Source organism: Elaeis guineensis, chromosome 12, assembly GCF_000442705.2.
Source record: "Elaeis guineensis isolate ETL-2024a chromosome 12, EG11, whole genome shotgun sequence".
NCBI lineage: Eukaryota > Viridiplantae > Streptophyta > Magnoliopsida > Arecales > Arecaceae > Elaeis > Elaeis guineensis.
The window spans coordinates 232,958-252,834 of NC_026004.2; the positions used below are offsets into that span (position 1 = coordinate 232,958).

At 34.0% G+C, this 19,877-nt stretch overlaps 2 protein-coding genes across 6 annotated transcripts; one reads left to right on the plus strand and one right to left on the minus strand.

Annotated features, from left to right (window-relative positions):
• Positions 1–4,280: 4,280 nt before the first annotated feature.
• Positions 4,281–12,145, minus strand: LOC105053485 (mRNA-decapping enzyme subunit 2). Of its 3 annotated transcripts, XM_010934679.4 has the most exons (8): positions 11,752–12,145; positions 11,332–11,483; positions 9,642–9,769; positions 8,300–8,398; positions 5,977–6,129; positions 5,682–5,785; positions 5,497–5,564; positions 4,281–4,650 (listed from the first exon to the last, which is right to left on the minus strand). In XM_010934679.4, the coding sequence occupies exons 1-8, from the start codon at positions 11,829–11,831 to the stop codon at positions 4,469–4,471; spliced, it is 966 nt and encodes a 321-aa protein (XP_010932981.1). In that variant the 5' UTR covers positions 11,832–12,145; the 3' UTR covers positions 4,281–4,468. The 3 variants fall into 3 exon arrangements, with proteins under 3 accessions (XP_010932981.1, XP_019708588.1, XP_019708587.1); XM_019853029.3 differs by lacking the exon at positions 5,977–6,129 and having other exon boundaries at positions 11,752–12,111; XM_019853028.3 differs by lacking the exon at positions 9,642–9,769 and having other exon boundaries at positions 11,288–11,483; positions 11,752–12,111.
• An 888-nt stretch (positions 12,146–13,033) lies between these two features.
• On the plus strand, positions 13,034–18,611 carry LOC105053486 (uncharacterized). Of its 3 annotated transcripts, XM_073246969.1 has the most exons (4): positions 13,034–13,383; positions 15,677–15,788; positions 17,966–18,016; positions 18,102–18,611. In XM_073246969.1, exons 1-4 carry the CDS (start codon positions 13,256–13,258, stop codon positions 18,204–18,206), a joined length of 396 nt encoding a protein of 131 aa, XP_073103070.1. In that variant the 5' UTR covers positions 13,034–13,255; the 3' UTR covers positions 18,207–18,611. The 3 variants fall into 3 exon arrangements, with proteins under 3 accessions (XP_073103070.1, XP_010932982.1, XP_073103071.1); XM_010934680.4 differs by lacking the exon at positions 18,102–18,611 and having other exon boundaries at positions 13,036–13,383; positions 16,051–18,017; XM_073246970.1 differs by lacking the exon at positions 17,966–18,016 and having other exon boundaries at positions 13,044–13,383.
• Positions 18,612–19,877: the final 1,266 nt, after the last annotated feature.

Below are 19,877 nucleotides of genomic sequence, written 5' to 3' on the forward strand. Positions count from 1 at the left end.
TTTTGAAAGTTAGAGATGGAAAAGTACCTACCATCAAGCTGGAACAAGATGAGAAAGAATCAATATGGATCAAAATTTCAGATAATTTACTTATAAAAACATATAAAGATCACATCCAAAATATCAGTTTAGAAATTTATTCTAATTTCGAAAAAAAATTTTGTGATGCAGCGTATCTAAAAGAAAGAGTTATTGTTACACCTACAAATAAGATGGTTGATGAAATAAATGCTTATTTACTTTTTCTAGTTCCGAGTGAAGAGAAGATATACTTAAGCTCTGATACAATATATAAAATATTGGCAGATGCTGCAGCAGAAGATGTTCTTTATTCAGTTGAATTTTTAAATTTTTTAAAATTTAATGGTGTTCTGCATCATCAGTTAAAACTGAAAAAGGATGCTCCAATAATGTTGTTGCGAAATATCAACCAAAGTATAGGCCTCTGTAATGGTACAAGATTAATAACAACTAATCTAACAAAAAAAGTTATTGAGATAGAAGTTATTACAGGCAGTCACATCGGCATGAAAGTATATATTCCTCACATTATAATACAAGTTAAAGAGTTAAAATAGCTATTTATTTTCAAAAGAAGATAATTTTTAATAAGATTATATTATGTCATGATAATTAATAAAAGTCAAGGTCAAATATTGAATAAAGTTGGATTATACTTATCTAATCTAGTATTTAGTCATGGTCAACTCTATATTGTACTTTCATATGTTACATTACATAATGGACTTAAAATTTTGATAAAAAATAAGCGTACCAGATTTGAAAATTATACGAAGAATATAGTTTATAAAGAAATCTTTTTGAATTTGCCTTCAGATATATTTTGCTTTTAAACAATATTTTTTTAGATATTATTATTATTTTAATATTGATATATGTAAATGCATTTGTTATATTGTATTTTTTTGCAGAATAAAAAAATGGAATATAGTCTGCTATCGAATCTATCATGACAGAGGCAAAACTGGAGGATTAAAGTTAGAATCGCAAGAATATGAGATTCGATAAATCCTAATGCTGATAATCAACTGCTAAGCATCGACTGCATCTTAATTGATGAAAAGGTTATGAAGTTGCCATTATAATTTTTGGATATTTTTTCTACAGATAAAAATTCTATACTTACCTTTTCAAGAGATGAAAATACAAAAAAATACTATACAAGCATCGATTCATAAGGAAAATGCCGAACAATTCAAGAATTCGATTATTGAGGGGAGTATATATACTTTCAAGAAATTTAATGTTGCATCGAACAAAAAAAATTTCGAGTTATCATGCATCAATATATCATCTATATAAACAAATGGACAAGCATACAATGAGTCAATGATGACGACAGCTCTATACCAATTCAGAAATTTAATTTTATCAATTTTGATAAATTAGTAGAGAGAAGTTTTAATGATCTTTATCTAACAGGTATGCACAAATTTTTTTTTTTAAGATAAAGAATATATTCTTATTTTTATTTTGCAAATGTTATTGGTCACATCATCGTTGTTGGATTTATCGAGCCGACCTATGTGAGACACAAAATGGTCTATAAAAGAAACCTGAAGATAGCGAATTTAAAATTACGTATATTGATCCAAATTTCTTTTCTGTTATCATATATATATATCATCGTTTATAAATATTAGCACATCCTTAGATTATTCAAACATATAAAAATAGCATTCCATGATCATTTTTATATCCTCCAGTATGCAAAATTTATCAGTCACTTTATGGGCCAAATATGCTGAGAAAATTAATAAAGATATTATTCACGCAAAAGAGAGAGGGATCTGTTGTCATTATCTTCGTTGGCACGATAGTAAGGACGTATAAAGGTAATATCTATTTCTTAATAAAATTTATTATTATGAAAATAATATCATTATTGTAAAAAAAATTGATTTTGCTTATATTTATAGAAAAAATATGTCTATCCACATGCTCGGCATCAAGATTTTACATGAATATGCAAACACAAAAAATAATGGAGTATTGAAACAGGTCAAAATACGAACAAACTACTATTGTATTTTAAGATATATAGCAACCAGACATGATAATTTGTGCAATCGTAAGTGTGCCTATAGGATACAAGCACCGATTCCTTTGATCGAATTTGCAGACAAGAAACAAGATGTCATTGTCAATCCTTAGTTCGAAACTATTGCAAATGGAAAAATAATTGAAGATTTATTGAAATTAGATCCGCAAAATTTTTAGGTATGATTTAAAGTGATTGATAGATTACTTTTTCAAAAATTTAAGATAATTTTTTTTTAGGATTCGAAATTTATATGTAAGACTAATCTTAAAAATATCGACACTTATTATGGGTGGTAATACAAGGTATGTTATAATTACAGAACTACTATCAAATTTTATGGTGATGAATTCTGGTGCAATCAATATAATAAGAATGATCAGCTTCCAATATCATGGTATTGTTAATATATCTTCCTATTTATCATTTTTCACTTTAAATGGATATAAATTTTTAATATAAAAAATAATATTGACTTATCTAAATTTATTAAGTACAAATTAAATACCATTGTTGAAGATGCTATCGAAACAGCAAATTTTATGGTATTTGGTAAACTGGCACAATAATTGATAGATATTCCAACACTTAATTTTGCGGCGGATGCAAGATCCGATAGATTTACTCTTCCGATTGTGATTAGAAAGATTCTTGGTGTCACCTATATCTTTCAAGTTATGTATGGATAGCAAACTTTGATGATGACAATCATACTTTCAAGATGACAAATGTTTTTCAAGAGAATGAATCTAAACCAATCAATTTAGTTGGAAGTTCTATAGTTGGATCTTCTACATCTCATATGCCGAATGAGCCTACTTTTGCAACTCCTCCAAAACAAGTTCAACATGAAAATTTTTAAAAAATTATTTTTTTACGCAGGACATTAGACACAGAACGGTAATATTTTTTTATTATTTAAAATTTTATTTTTTAAAAAAATATAAATTATTTTTATTCTCTATACAAGGAGTCACCATTGATGCCACCAAGCAAAAAATATGTTCAAGATATTTTATCATCATATTTCTCATTTTTTTTATAAAATTTTTATGATCGTGTTTTTAATAATATTAAAAAAAAAAAATTCTTTTGCTCTATCTTTTATGCATTAAGGCCCGCAGCGGGGTACATACTAGTCGTGCAAGGAAAGTGGGGCAGCTTTTGTGCTATTGAAAAACTCCTACAGGTGATGGACTGTGGAATTTCCATGGTAACCAAAGTCCTAAACTACATCAATGTACGTGTCCAAACAATACGAGTCTGAGAAAGACAGAGAGAGCGCTCGATGGAAGCAAAGTCCTATATTTGCAATCATGCGCGGTTTTACTTAAGCTCAAAGCTTCCAGTTTGGACACGCCTCACAAATCAGCTGATAGAGCATCATGATAAAGGTTTCGAAGTCACCTTCATCCACAGCAGGTATACAATAGCTGTTGCTGTCTATCCACTTGCTATTTTAACCAGACACTGATTGGTAATAAGTGCTAGGCACAGCCACCTAATATGACTAAGGTTGGAACCGAATTGGAATACTAATATATCCATATCTCTATTTATTTTTTTTGATAAATATAAATATTGATATGAATATCGATCGGATGAAAAAAATTCATATCCATAGTTATTTTAAAAAGACATACATATAAATCAAATATTGAACATACAGATATAAATACGAATACAAATCTAATAATTAAACTTTATGATCACTGGATCAAAAATATTATTAAGTAAATGATAAATCAAACCAATAACATATTAATATGATTATATTTTTTTAAAAAAATTAATAAATATTATATAAAATTAAATAAAATTATAAATAAAATTAAATATTTAAATATGAATTGAATAGCTGTCTACCTATATCCATATCTATCTTTCTTTGATATGAATATGAATACAGATATTAATCAAATACTTAAAGTTCTATCCAAATCGATTCAGATATAAAGATGGATCTGGATGGATAATCTTTTATCCACTTTCACCCCTGTACACGTATTATCTGGAAAACTGCAACAACCTGTATGCACGGTTTCAGCTGGGTTCATAAAAAGACAGAGTCCATCACCTTAATGAGAAGGTCCAAACTGCTGCCCGCAAATGCAGAACCAAGAGTGCTGTTTCGTGCCAGGATCTGGGTATCTTCAAAGTCCCATATTCCCATTTGAACCAACAATCAAGATACTGAGTGAGTGATATCAAGGAAGTCTGTACCGCAAACCAGAACCTTATATTGTTTTGAAAGGCTGAGCGGTTCCACTCCTTCAAATTCATGCAGGACATGGCTGTGCTTGAATAACACAACTATGTCTACTCAAACTCAGAATGCCCCTTGCAGTAATACAAAAACGACTACACCATACAAATCCGACCTAGCTTAACACAGTCATATACATCTTAATTGGTGGAGAAAGCTGCTTTTATAGACTGTATGATGCTATCAGTATCGAACCTGAAATTTCTGAAGCTTTTACCAGGGGCAGTGTCAGCATTATGAGATTCAGATCCCACTCTGATCAATGGATTCTCGGTAGTCATTGGACCTCCTGAATTGTTCTTTGCTTTCCATACGCATGTGCCTAGCCATGAATAAAGCAATATTCATCAAAAGAGTAATGTATAAAATTAAATGACTCCTTGGTACCTTGAAGAACTAGGAAGCATGGATATGGATGTGGGATACAGAAATGATAGTGGAGATATAGCAAATAGTAAAGAAGTAGGATTCGATACAGTTAGAACACACCAAAGAATATACATATGTACATGCATACACATATACACAAATACATATATATTTATATGTACTTATTATACATACATGCATGCACAAATAAACATGATTTTTGGGTATGTGAGAAATTTAAATGTTGTAGATCATATCCGATGGCTCGAATCATCAATATGAGATCTCCATCTTGCAATCTTAGACCTGATTGGATCTAAGTGGAGATCCGTTATAGTATAGCCAAGTCTAGCTACATGCATATGTCAACGCATATATGTAAATGTATGTATGTAAATGTGTATACATAAATATATATGTACGTATGTATATAAAATAACAATGATAAAATATAAAAGCTATCAAAAATAATATAGTCTGTATATTATGGTAGGATTAACTTCTACAGGCACATCATCAGACATCAATAGAGTAAGGAAACAAGTATCTAAAATGTATCTAAGATGTATTCAGAGTGTTTTTTTTTTTAATTTTAAAACATAAGATACTTTAACACAAGTATTGAACATGTATCTGAGAACTATCCAAGGAGTAGCAATATCCGATAAAGATACAGTACAAACAGCACGTATGTTAAAGTATCTTGTGTTTCCTAGTTGAAGAAAAGCATGCACAGATGTATCAATTTTCTTGGTTCCAATACTAGAGCTTTGAAAGGGGGCAGAAGAGGCAACCAAACCTCTGGCAGATGCATCTGATTTCTGACATGTGGGAGGAGGATGTGATGCAATCCAGGCTTTAAGAGCTCTGTAAGCATTCAGGAGCATTCAGGAGACAAAAAAGATTTAGGCTAAAGACGCTGCAAACAACTGATAAGAGAATAAATAAATACAGCAGCATATATTTCACATATCAGATACTGACATTAAGAAAGGAGCAACCATGTAAAGCTTCAAGCCATTCACTCCTCGTGATATTGCATCATCACCAGCCGGTTGAAGTTCATCCAGACGGTGCCACGAGATTTCCTGCAGACAGCAATGAATAGAGTTTTCTTTCTACATTAGGCATGCATAATTAAACTCCCACAAAAGGGGGGGAGAGAGAGAGAGAGAATTATACTGCCATGCAGAAATATTCAACCAACTGTGATCTACAAAAACACTGATAGAAGTACTTTTGATCAAGAGATGTACCAAAAGATGACAAAATTACATACACTAATCTCCTTTTTAGTTAGAGGTGCAAATACAGTATCCTCCTTCACCCCCGTTATGATGTAAAGTCGAACCCTTTGCTGTCCAATTACAACCTCAATATAATCATCCATTTTCAAAAGATTAGAAACATCAAAACCTGTTTCCTCCAAGACCTGCATCGGTCATATAAATAATAGCAGGTAAGAAAGAGTGTCCGACAGGAGCAACAAAAGTAGGACTGCAAATGGGTCGAGTCAAACCATGGCATGCTTGATCCCAACCCAACCTAATTTCATATCTGAGTCATGATTTTGGAACTAGACCCAATCCATTAGCTGATCAGATCGGGTTAAGCCATGTCCATGGAAGGGATTTTATACCCAGCAGGTCATTCAGCTTTGGATGGGTCAACCATGACTAGGACCCAGCCCAAAATACTAGGGTTTGGATCAAGACCAGTTAGGGTCAGACTTGCCATTCGAGTCAAGCATCTAGATATAGCTAAAATATAATAATTGATAACTAAATATAAAATCACTAAACAATTAAAATAAAACTAAAAATAGCCAAAACAAAGATGAATTTTCATTTAAAAACTTTAAATTTTTGTCCACATAATTAATCATTCTTAAGTTCACATATATACATACATGCATGCATGCATGCATCTAAAATATAATAACAGATAACTAAATATAAAATCATTAAACAATTAAAATAAAACTAAAAAGAGCCAAAGCAAAGAAGAATTTTCATTTAAAAACTTTAAATTTTTGTCCAAGTAATAAATCATTCTTAAGTTCACATACATACATGCATGGATGCATACATATACATACATACATACACGTAGATAGATAGACAGATAGATGAATTTTCATTAAAAAACTTTAAATTTTGTTCAAACTAATTCTTAAGTTCATACATATAAATATATATAAACATAAGAATCCATCAAATCAAATAATGAAATATGAATGTTTAAGTATAATTAAGTAAAAATAGATGAGAGGAGATGTAGTTGTTCAGTCGAGAAAAGAGGAATTAGTTTAAATGAAAGTTCAATCAGTTAATTGGAAAAGATATTTAAAATGAAGGAGGTTTTCACGATCTAGGTTATTTGATCAAGCCTTATAGGGTTTGGGCCAGGTTGGACCCATTTCTCGTTGATCCAACCAAGACCCAGATGATATACAGGCCAAGTTGGATTGGGTTGAGTTGAAAATACAAAAGCCAAATCCGACTGGGAATCTAGATTAGGTCCAATTTGAACCCAGTCCAACCATGGGTCTTCAAATACAGAATGGATAAAATCTAAGCAGGTCAGGACCAGTCTGGTCACAGGTCAACCCGACCCATCTGCAGCACTGGACAAAAAGTAAATAAGAACAAAAAAAAATAAAAGCAATTAAAGAAGAAACAAAGCTAGTAAGTGAACTCTAAATGAACAGCAAAGCAAAAATAGCATAAGCAGCTAAAGAACAGCCTCTGCGCTGGTAAATAGATCGACTATTATAAGTCGAATCAGATAAATAAATTCAAAAGAACAACAACATCAACCAAAATAAGAACATAAGTACTCCTTAAACGTCTTCAACAACAAAAACAATACCAAAACTTATCTGAATAAGGTAGGGATTCACCAAAATACTAAAAGTCTTATCCTCTACTTGGATCCTCAGAATTAGAGTAACAATACCTTAACATTCTCAAGGAAGCGGCACAGATACAAATACATAAAACAATAAGAAGGTAGATGCTGTTCACTAAAGCAGTTCACAAAAATACTAGCAACAAGATGAGTCCAAACCATCAGAGTGCACAACCTGTTATTACTAGATAATAGGAAACAAGTCAAAACCGTACCAACAAAGACCAGAGCCAGCCTCTCTCTATTGAAGATGGCAACCTACTTGCTGTATCTAGTCAGTCATTATTATCTGTTTAGTAGTAGACAGATTTTTTTTATTAAAAACATAATATGGGAATAGACATCTGGATATGGGAGGTCCCCAAGGATCCAAGTTGCATCTGGCAGTTGGAAGAAGCAGAAGAACAAACTATTGAAACAGATTCAAGCAACTTTAGTTGCTTGTGTACTCAGTGACATTATTATAAACTAATCATGTGATAAGGGAAGCCTTGCATATCAGAACCAAGAGAAATAGTAGAAATAGTATGTCTAGAATTATAATCCAATTAGGGGTTCCCTCTGAAAGCACAATAACAATAAATTCAGTTCCTGCACAGGCAGTAAGCAATCATCTCCACATAAGCATTTAGGATTTTTTTCGGGTATATATTGGTTAATATTAAAGAGATGAAACCGATAGGCATATTTACTTCTCGAACAGCACATGTGTGGTCTTCTTCATCTTTGCTCTTTTTGCCACGAGGAAAACTCCAGCTTGCTCCTGCCTTCCAGCCTTTTACAAGTAAACACTGCAAAAACGATCACATTGATACGTTTGGCTAGTTGATATCCATCTTCAACAGAGATAAGATAATGTGGATTTTTCTTTGCCAATGAATCTTATGCCTACTTCTATGTCAATGTGTTTGTACAACTTTATTTCAAAATGAGAACCTAGAAGCATCCTTCAATGCTGTATTATTTCAGGCATCAACTACTAGGAAGAAAGAAACCAGTTGGTCGTCAAAAGTAACAGAACCAGCATAATAGGAATAAGTAAACTGATCACGTTAAAAAAATACAGAAAGGTAGAAGAATATGAATCAGCTTTTAGCAACATGATACCCATTGTCTAAAGAAATAATTAGCTTATCGATGATGGATAAGAAAATATGACCTGCCACTGATTTTGTAAGTAGAGTCATTTATAAAATTTGCTTCAAGCACTCTGATTACTCTAATGCTAGGTTTTTTACAAACCAATAACCCAAAAAGTTGGAAAGGTATGACAGAATGTCCAAAGGCAAAATGAAAGAAAGAATAAACTATGTAGGCAATTCAACAAAAGAACAGTTCTGTATAAATTTATATTTCACATTCATCAGCACTCTGAGGAAAGTACTGCTCTAAAGCTTCTGCATGACTAAATGATAAAAAAATAAAAGGAAACTATTATTATTTTAAAGGTATATCTAGCAGCCCATCCCTCCATTGGCCAGGCTGTAACTTTTAATCCCTGTTGACTGAGAGTTTAACACCCGCACAACTGTCAAAGTTTCCTTAATGCCGGGTCCGCAGCGGCTATACACACTTATCTCCCAAAATGTGCACAGTTACAAGTAACTGTATACACACAGATATAAGTGTGTGCAGGGATAGTATAACTGTAGGCAAGAACAATATAACTGTGTACAAGAACTAGTATAAGCGTATGCAATACAAGTTTAAGTGTGTGCAAATCTCATACAAGCATGCAAGACTGAAAAAATTAAATGCTAAAGTCCAGTCAAAGAAAGGACCAGCTGTTAAGTTCCCCTTTTTTTAAATTGTATGTGATTGTGTGGGAGCACAATTACAATATTTCAAGATGAATTCTAGGCATTTCAAATCACACACAAAATATGTGCATGGCCGATGCTGTCGATATATGTGCAGCAACCAATACAAGAAATATTTTAGTAATTATGGTAAATGTATGATTAGATTAATGAAACACAACCAAGAACTGAAAAGGCAAGCTACTTCAAACTCCTCTTATCTACATAAACTTACCCTTTCATAAGTCTCATCCAAAATGATGGCCCCCGTCACTGGAACTCGAAACTTGTAAGATGTGAAGTCCTTGTATATGTCATCAATATGTGCTATATATGGTCTCAGAGCAGCACAACTATTAAACACTATAAGCCATTAAGGAAAATGATATCATGGTATATGTATATGTATACGTGTGTGTCTATATATATATATATATATATATATATAGGGGCAGACTTAGGTAAGGTCAACCAGATTTGGACTCAAATCTGATCAGATCAAAATTGGACAATGAAAATCCTACATCAATGATCCAAGCCGTTGAATGTAATCTACCATCCCAAAAGTGCTTGTACACTAAAAATCATATGATTTGGAGGCCCCTAACCTATACATCAAATGATCAAAAAATACATCTAATTCAATTATATGTAGGCTATCCAATTTTTGACTACTTGGTGTATAGATCAGGGATCTCCAAATCGTATGATTTTTTTGTGTGCAAGTAGTTTTGAGGTAATAGATCCCATCCAACGGCTTGGATCATCGATGTAGGACCCCTATTATAGAGATTTGATCTGACTGGATCTGAATCCAAATCCGATTGATCTAATTCTAGCCTAGCTCTATATATATATATATATATATATATATGAAGCAGTTGTAAACTAAAATCAACTCAAAAATAACTAATTAGCATCTTTGGATTATATTAGGAGTTATACAGTAATGATATGAGAAAGAATTAACAAATATAGAGAATGTCTGAAATAAGTAATGTACCATTCAAGCTTAAACAGTGACGAGCAGTGTGCTACTGCCAATGCCAAAAACAGTCAACTTCCAAAATCCAAACTCAACAGAATGGGGCTAGGCATACTGATTTTTATTATATACATGTGCACATACTTGTAGTGCATGGGCTTTAAAGTGCGGTAACAACTGTGACCAAACTAACTGGATAGCTGAACAAACCAGTGCAATGGAAACTTCATAAGCACAATCAGATTTATTATAATAAAAATAAAAAAACAATATAATACATGCAAATTTCCCCAAGTGAGCAAATCAAGACATAATTACAGTGACTTGAGAAATAAATCTTTGGAGAAGAAGAACAAAATATTGACACACTAGACGTTCAAAAGTACTGCTTCAACTAATGTGTCTTGACATAGATGATCACATATGTAGCTCTTTTCCTCGCATGACAACATTCTTAGAATGTGAGGGCATGGACAATAGCACAAAGATGTAACCATATAACTTACTGACAGTTATGGCAACATCTTTACATTTTTATAAGAGTAAAATGACTTATGGCCACTTGTACGAATTGCTTTATGGCCACAAGAGTAAAATGATTTATGGCAACAAGAGTAAAATGATTTATGGCCAAATTGCTTCCATCGATACTGCTACAAAAATTAGTTACAACCCTTACTCTCCTCAGTTCATTTAAAAGTGCAACAACTATAAGCACCATAACCCAAGATACATTTAATTGATTTTCTGATTCTTTTTTTTTTAAATGCCATCAATTCCTGTTAAATAATCCAGTACAATTTCCTTTCCTACAATTTTAAGGTCTACTTCTCCCAGTGCCATGGTGCAATAACATTCATTATATTGAAAAGGAAATAAATTGATAGACAGAGTACCAAGAATGACTGATAAACCTCCCTAAAGCGGTTGAACAGGATACTCAGGGATGTGAATTCTTTGAAAGAGAGAGACTTGAGTGATGGATTCTGTTCGACTGCATTGTCCTCATAGAACCAATGTGCTTGCTCCAGGAGAAACAAGATCCTCTCGAATGACTCCAGATCTTCTTTTGGAACGTTCAGTACAAACCGACTGCAAAAGATGTCAGTTTTTTAATCAAGAAAGAATCGGCAGTCATTACCGGTCATATTAGAATAACATCTCATGACCCCGACAAAGGAAGGAAAAAAAGAGAGAGAGAAAAAAAATGAGGGTATTTCTTCATCACGCTACAGAACGTGAAGAAAGATCAGGATCGGTTCTTGAGGCACATCATCAAATACCAAAATCATAATTGGCACAGAGAAGGCTATTCATCGTTCCTAATAAATGGTAGACGGACGGGGGATGGGCACGGCACCTGCAAAGATCGTCGAGGAGCTCCTGCGGGGGGAGAAGATTCCTCATGGGATTGCTCGATGACCGATTCAGCCCGGCCATCGATTGCTGCTGCTCCAGGAGAAAGGACAAGACCAATTGAAGCGCGAACAGAGAAAGGTGGGGGAGGAGAGCAAGACGATGAGATGAAACCCTAGACCGGGTTTCCGTTCCTGTTCTTGTAGGACCCCCAAGATCGATTCGGGGCTTAAAAGCGGGATCTTCCTGCGCTCTCTCCTTCCGCTTGTTCTTGGCGGAATCCCGGTCCCCTAAATGGGAGGGAGGACCTCCCGCAAACTTCAGCTGTCTTCTTCGAGACGATTCTGCTACCTGTGTAACGTGCGTCCACGGAGCCCGATTGAGGAGGGATGGCAACAAAACCCACGGATACCTGATCCGTCCTGTCCGTCCGATTGGGTCGAATAGTCGACATATTAATTAAATTTTAATCAATTTGGGATAGAACTCGAACACTTAATTTTAAATTTAGATTGCAATTAAATAATTTGAACTCGATTCAAATTATTTTAATATATATATATAATTAATTAATTATCATATATTAATTATTAAAATTTAATTTATTTATACAAAATATTTTAATTAAATAAAAATTAAAAAATATTCATACATATATGATTATTATTTATGATGTATTTTAAATTTAAATTTAAATTTCAAATATCAACTATTAATAACAGATTTAATTATTATTTAAGTTTTTTTTATAATTTGAAACTTAAATATATTTTTTTTTAATTATATTTATATTTTTATTTATTTCAGAGATGTTAGAACTAAATATTTTTATTAATTCTCTTGATCCATTAAATTTATATTATATTTAAATTTTATTTAAATTAAATATAAAATTAAATATTATTAAATTAAATGTTGTAGAATTTTATTTATTTAAAATAATTTAATTTTTATTTTTATTAAATATAAAATTAAGTGTTGTTTAATTTTATTTGTTTAAGTTAGCTATGATTTGTGGAATGTATTGTCTTTTGATAGAAAAAAAAATGCTTAATATGGTGCAAGTAGATTTGAACCGATTCAATTTAAATTATTTAATATTTAATTAAAAAAATTTAAATAAAAAAAATTAATTTTAATAATATTTGGATTTAAATTTGAATAGTTAAAAATCCGTTCCGAACCCTGCAGATCCCATCCCTAGTTAAGATCATGCGGCTGGCTGATAAAAACACGCAACTTTTACACGATGCACGCCTTGCCTTTCCGTGGCCCCATTTGCGCGGCAGCAGCGTGTATATTTATCAAATAAAGGGGTTAACTAGGAAAGTCGGCCGGCGAGACTTCATCCGGAGCCGGCCTCACAGGGGAGGAAGAAGGAGGCGGTTGGGTGTTTAATATTGTAACTCTCTGAAGCGAAGCCGCGCCAGCCCAGCTCGGGTGGGGGGTTTCTGGTCCTCGTTGGTGGTGGCTCTGGTGGATCGGATTTCTCCATCGTTGGGCTCGAGATGGGCGCGCGGAGGAGAACCCTCCTCCTCGGGTTTGTCGTGGCTCTCTTCCTTGGAGTCGCCATCTATTTCCGCCTCTGGGCCATCGACAACGAGTCCTTCTCCACCGATGACCGGGAAGTCCTGAGGTCCGTTGGTTTTCTTCTTCTTGTCCTCTTCTCTCCGTCTCTCTCTGTCCCCTCCTCTTTGTAATGCTGTTCTGTTGGCAAATCCCTCTTCCTATCGCTGGTGATGTTTTGTGGATCGATGTACGTCATCCTAGCATGAACGAAACTTGGATTTTTATTTTTATTTTTATTTTTATTTTTTTTGTTGGGGCACGTTTCGATTTTATTGAATCCAGGCGATCAGGAGGGATCTCGGGTTGGTAAGATGATAGTGCCGTCTGCTATCCATTTCTTGCGATCAGGATCTACCCATTGCTCCTCCGCTTGTGACTCGAAACACCTCGATCGGTCTTCTCCTCCTTTGGCCAAATCTTTGACAATCTTATTCTTTTCGAGGACTATTTAATCCTTCTGGGAGTCAAATGTGTTAGACATCGGATTTTTTTTTTTTTTTTTTGGTAATTCTTGGACCCACTGTTTCTCGCTATGATGAACTCCTTCATAGGACTACTACCGAGATTCATCCCCACCCCCCGCCTCCTCTGATCTTTATTAAAATTTCTATTAGTTTCGCTGTTATGTAAATTGGAAATGATTAGCGCGGTCTATTATAGGAATAGTGTAGCACTTATTTATCTACTTTGCTTGCTTTCCGCTGCCCATATTGGAACAAGTCATTGAAAAACATAGGAGGCCTGTGCAATAAAGGCATTCTGGCTTTTGTTATTAACCACTTCAATCATGCTCTTGTTGTGCATTTGTCATGCTCTTGTTGTGCAGGATAAATGCAAAGACATTAGTAATAAGATCTCTGGAGGCAATTCTCGATGGAATATAATCTAATCTCTAGATGGCACTAGAATCTGGCTGATCAAATTGATGATATAGCTCCCGTTTGGCTCTTGCGTATTGCTTCACTGATAAAAATGCGAACCTCCAAGCTAAAGAGTGAATATCAGATGCTGATTACTGCTAATAATACTTGTAAATTGCCTATGAAACGTTGATGTCTAAACCAGAAAATTGCCCTGATTTTTTGCTATTCTTTTTATTAAATTTGAGACAACATAGAGCCAGCAAAGTGACTCTAAAGGCATTTACCAGTGCTATTAAGCCAGAATCCCCTGTTCAAGTTTGCTCAAGTGATACTGCATTTTCTCATGGGGATAGATTTGTCTCAAGGCCTTCACAAAGTATCTACATCTTAGCATATAGGCACATCTCTTTCGTATATGTTTGACTGGTACAATGAATTCTTGTTTCTGCAATTTGTTGCAATCTGCTGATAAGAATTTTTTTCTTTCTTTTCTTAAAACTCAGTCGGAAACTTCTTCTTACTTGGTCATGGTTGAAGTTAGATTTGATCGCTATCTGTATTCTTTAAAATAGGTAATGTTAATTAATTCTTTTATTTAGTAAGGATATTGCTTTTAGGGTCCATTCTTTTAAGGGTAAAAAACTTACCCAGAGATTTTTTTTTTTTTTTTGATAAGTATTTTCCAAGCAACATTTAGACAAGAAAAAATTTATCCATATTCTTTTATGCATTAGAAAATAGCTTAGAAATATGTTATTCATATTCTTTTGCATTACCAGTTTTCTAGATAAGTTGCTAAGAACTATCCATAATTCTCATAATAGCCTTTATTATATAAATATTATTATATATAATAATATAGTATAATATATTATATTTTGTATGCTATAATATATAATATTATGTAATATATAACATAACATTATCATTAGATAATAATATTTTATTATTTTAATATCATATATTATTATAATAATATATTATTATAATATAATATCTTATTTTATTATTATAATATAATATTAGGATCATATATTATTATTATAAATATAATGTAATGTAATAATATATTATTTTAATATATATTGATATCATATACCATATTATAATCTATGTTTATTTTATTATATATAATATAATTTATTATCTATATTTTATGAATATATTATATATAAGATAGTATCCTATATTATTATTATAGGGTTAGAGGTATTTTAGGAATGAAATAGAAAGATTATTTTTCTGGTTAATGGGAAAATAACTTACCCACCTCCTACGTGGGTAAGACATTTTTTTCATTTTATAAGTAAATGCTATCCATGGAAAAATAATTTATCCATCTAAAGGTGCATGAGAATTTGAGTAAGTTGGTCAATGAAAAAGTTGACCAACTTTTTCTTAATATTTATCCACCAAAGAACCAACCCTTAGAGTTCACAATCATTTTTTATACATTACAGCTTTATCACATATGTATATTTCTCCTTGTTTCTACAGGAAACAATTTGAACGTGCCAATCTGGAAGCTATGGATGAATCTGCTGAATGGAGAATGAAATATGACAGGGAGGTTGAGAAGAGTAGGCTGGTTCAGGATGAACTCTTGAAGGTATCATTCGTCAGCTTTTTATATGTCGGGTCTCTAAGAACGTACTGGAATTATCATTTATGTTAGCTAGTTGATGACAAGTATCTTTGACATTATAGCATTGGATGGGAGAATAAACAGGTTATTCTAATCTACTGATGATATCCAAGATGAGAAACACAGTTGCTCATATGTAAATAACCTTGGAAACATTGATGTTTCATAATTGATAAATTATTAAAGAATATCTAACTTGGAGAGTTGTTGCCATCTTTTCTATCAGAACGAGATGAGAGGAAGGGTGCAAGCATCTCTAGCTGGGTCATGCAACCGCATGAGTGTGCCACCACTATCTGAAACCAGAAAGAGATAAGGATGTTGTGGGTCCTATCTCCTTGAGCTTCAAGGACTTCCACTATCAACATGCTGCCTTCTCAAAAAAAAAGGTAGCCGCTGCTAGGAATCTAAACTGTCAGCTACAAACTAGGGATAAACTAAGATAAAGTAAAATAAATAAAGATAAAGGCTAAAATAAATAAAGATAAAGGCAAAAATAAATAAAAATAACAGTAAATATTTGATTGGCCAACGATCTCTTCTGCAAAGCTATATTCCAATATTTATGCAATCCTCTAAACAGTCAGGCAACCATCTACTTCTATTGCTGGCATCTTCTGATGATTCCAGTACTTGGAACCAGTTACTCACTACTTTCACATGCTATTATCCACCCATGATTACTCTCTCATTAGGCTGATGGCTTAATCTTCACAGGTGATCATACTCAATTGGCCTCAAGCTTGGCACACTAAGTCATCATTGATCAGTCTATGCTTCTATAATTATCCAGCCTATCCTAGTTATTGTCTCTTCTGAATGGCCTGCTAGACGTCTTATTATTGTATCGAGTCATCCCTTAGTTTATTCATTCTGTTCCCATAGTGCAACTCGAGGATATCAAAGTTTAATTGTCGAAGCTATTAATTTATCCTGTCTGGTTACTTGGTTCAAGAGCCTTTAGTCATTGCTTTATTCCGGCACCATGGTGTGGCCGTGTGTATGTTAATCCTTAGCTCCTTTATTGGTGAGGATATGGTGTAAACAAGAGTTTATTGGATTTATGAACCCACCAGCTTAATGTACCTTCTCTACATAAGATTATTCTTTGACTAGAAGAGAGAGAGAGAGAGAGAGAGAGAGAGAGAGAGAGAGAGAGAGATGGTTCTTTCTCAATCACTAGTTAATGTCTCTCTGTGCATAGAGCATTAATTTGTGGGTGTTTTAGTGGGATGAGGTAAGATCAAGACAGAAGTTGGTTTGGAAAGACATTCTGGAGCTTATTTGGTGATGGTTCATATTTCCTACCTAGACTCTTAGGAATTTAGATGAGCAAATGCATGTGTACCAAATCATGTTCGATAAGTACCTAATTATTTGCTTTGAAACTCTTCTGGTTCACCTGAATTTTGCATGGATTCTTCCTTCTCACTAAACTAGTTTAATCTCATGATTAACATGTTCTATGAATGCAATTCTTCCCCTCAGCTCTGTATGCTCTTGCCTTTTAATATTTTTACAAAGAGTACCGATCCATAATTTAGCAGTGACCCACAATATTATAGATTTCTTCAACAAAATATTGACTTAATGATACTACCAAGAGCTTCATCCAGTTCATGCTTTATATAGGTGCAGTAAGACGATGTCTGATATGATATGAGCATTATGGAGCATGTGAATTGTGGTATTAATGACTCTTCTGCTAACATGACTATACATTCTTCGGTGATTTGTCTGATGTGAGTCTTGAGATTTTGTGGTCCCAAATTCAGATTTTATGTTTGCTTTTACATATGAGCAGTTCTCAGATATCTCGGGACGAAGAATTAAATGGTGAATGTGGAGATTCAATATCTCATGAATCACAATTTCAGCAGACTACCAAAACAAAATGTAAAGAATGTTTGAATGCACATAAATCAAATGCTAGAAGTGAGATGAGAGATGTATGGTTTGGATGCATGCAACAGTTACCATAACAAGACCTTATAGTACTCTCTTTATTTTCTCAAACATCCTGCGGAACATGCAGAAAGCTATTTGCTAATTCATTAAATGCTCATTTCCCATAGCATGTTAATATAATAAATATTGCTGTTCATTTTACATGCTGAGGCCAATGAGCATCTTGCTGGCAGGTTAAGGCCTCATTAACAAGCGCCACTAAGCGGTTTGCGATGCTGCAAAAAGTATCAACTTGATTATCACAAGAGCTCTGTTGCTTGCACCTTTTTCCCTCTGTCTGTTTTCTTACTTGGGATATATCTTGATCAGGAAAACATGAGCCTGCAGAAGCAAGTGGAGTCCTTGAAACAACAAATTGGAGCAAAGGAACAACATTGCAACTGCAATCAATCCTCAATCCAGCACCAACAATAAGCAGTATGTGTACTCCTAGCCATTAAAGATATCGTACTCCGGTCTCTCAAGCATACCTCATAAGATCAATGTGATACTTCCCAGTCTTTCAAGCATGCCTCATCTGATATTATAGAACATTAGCAGCTATTGAAATTTCCTTGGTGAATTGTCAGTCTTAACATGACTGCCATACGGTGCTAGAACTTGATAACAGAAAGTGTTTCTGCTTCTAAATTTGAACATGCAAGCATTATGATTGTTCTCAGATCTTTTTTGGCTTTTTCTGTGCTGATTGTAAATGTTTGCTACATAAAAGTACACTGCAGAGGAGAGATTATGGTGTATGTGAAAATTCTGTAATTTTGAAAGGATCTGACATGCAACAGATATGGGAGGCTTTATGTAGCAGGTTAGAGGATCGGTCATCTGATTGTACCATGCAAGATCCATTAACCTTTTTTTTTCGATTTATGGAGAGTAAAGAATCTAGTTGTAATTTAAAGTTATGGTTTGCAAATTATGTTTCTGCCACAAGTCCTTGGTAGATAAAGACACACACACACACACACACTCTCTCTCTCTCTCTCTCTCTCTCGTGTGTGTGTGTGTGTGTGTGTTGTGGCCAGCTACATTAAGGAGCGCTAGCATAGATATGTCGGTGGTATGTGATGAGGGGAGCTGATCAGAGATATTTTTGATGAGGAAATTATTTGGTTAGAAAATCTATCCCGAACAAAGTTCTTGGACCAGATGGGTTCCTAGCATCCTTCTACCAACAAATGTAGAAGACATCGAAAGAATTATTAAGGATTTTTTTTTCCATTCTGGTTAGTTGCTGAAATCTAAGAAGAATCTTAATCACCTTGATTTCGAAGAAAGACGTCTGCATCTCCTTCGATCACTTCCGCCGATATTAGTCTTCCATTTCCTTAAAAAGACATAATCAAATCATGGAGGCGGTGGGGAATCTCTGCTGCAACTATCTAAACTATATTGCCAGAATGTTTAACCACATAAAATGCCATCCAATCAATTATGTTGTTATCCTCCTGATAGGTATTCTTAATCAAACAACAAGAGCACCACACAATGAGTTCCTAAGCATCAACTAGCAGGGAAAGATAGGCTTCAAGAAGCTCAAACTTAAGGGACAACTAAAAAATCACTGTCCTAGAGTCGCCTTCCAAGATCATTTTATCAACTTGCAAGGTAAAAATGGCATACACCGAACCCTCTCATATAGCTCTCAACTCAATTTGAGGCATCATCCTATCAAAGAGTAAGATACCACCAGCTATGATAAGGAGTGATCTTGCATCATGAATAACAAAACCAGCTCCTCCATATTGCCCTTTGCCTTTCACGTTACCACCAAAATTGATCTTAAGAAAGCTGGATGCTGAGGGTTCCCATGAAGTGAACCATCTAAGACAACGAGACTGCAATAGTGAAATCCTCGTTCCCCAGCAATGAAAGACCCTCTGAACTCTTGGCCCTCCCGAAGCCAGTGACATCAATCATGGCTCTCATCACAATCCCAACTGCGCTATCATGGATGTTGTCAAAAATCCTTCTATTCCTCGTTACCCAAATGACAACGCCATATAGCATAGATAAATCACCGTCCCCTAATGCACAGCCTCTGCAATGAAAGTCTCCCTGTCCCGGAGTTAGAGTGCTGATGGCCAA

Excerpts from the sequence above, each read along its gene's own strand:
- LOC105053485 (XM_010934679.4), bottom strand. The coding sequence starts at position 11,831 with ATGGCCGGGCTGAATCGGTCATCGAGCAATCCCATGAGGAATCTTCTC. Across the intron at positions 5,786-5,976 it reads TAACTAAAAAGGAGATTAGT|GAAATCTCGTGGCACCGTCT; the intron begins GTATGTAATTTT and ends TGCTGTCTGCAG. Across the intron at positions 5,565-5,681 it reads ATGGTTGCTCCTTTCTTAAT|AGCTCTTAAAGCCTGGATTG; the intron begins GTCAGTATCTGA and ends GAATGCTTACAG.
- LOC105053486 (XM_073246969.1), top strand. The coding sequence starts at position 13,256 with ATGGGCGCGCGGAGGAGAACCCTCCTCCTCGGGTTTGTCGTGGCTCTC. Across the intron at positions 15,789-17,965 it reads TTCAGGATGAACTCTTGAAG|GTTAAGGCCTCATTAACAAG; the intron begins GTATCATTCGTC and ends TCTTGCTGGCAG. Across the intron at positions 18,017-18,101 it reads GGTTTGCGATGCTGCAAAAA|GAAAACATGAGCCTGCAGAA; the intron begins GTATCAACTTGA and ends TATCTTGATCAG.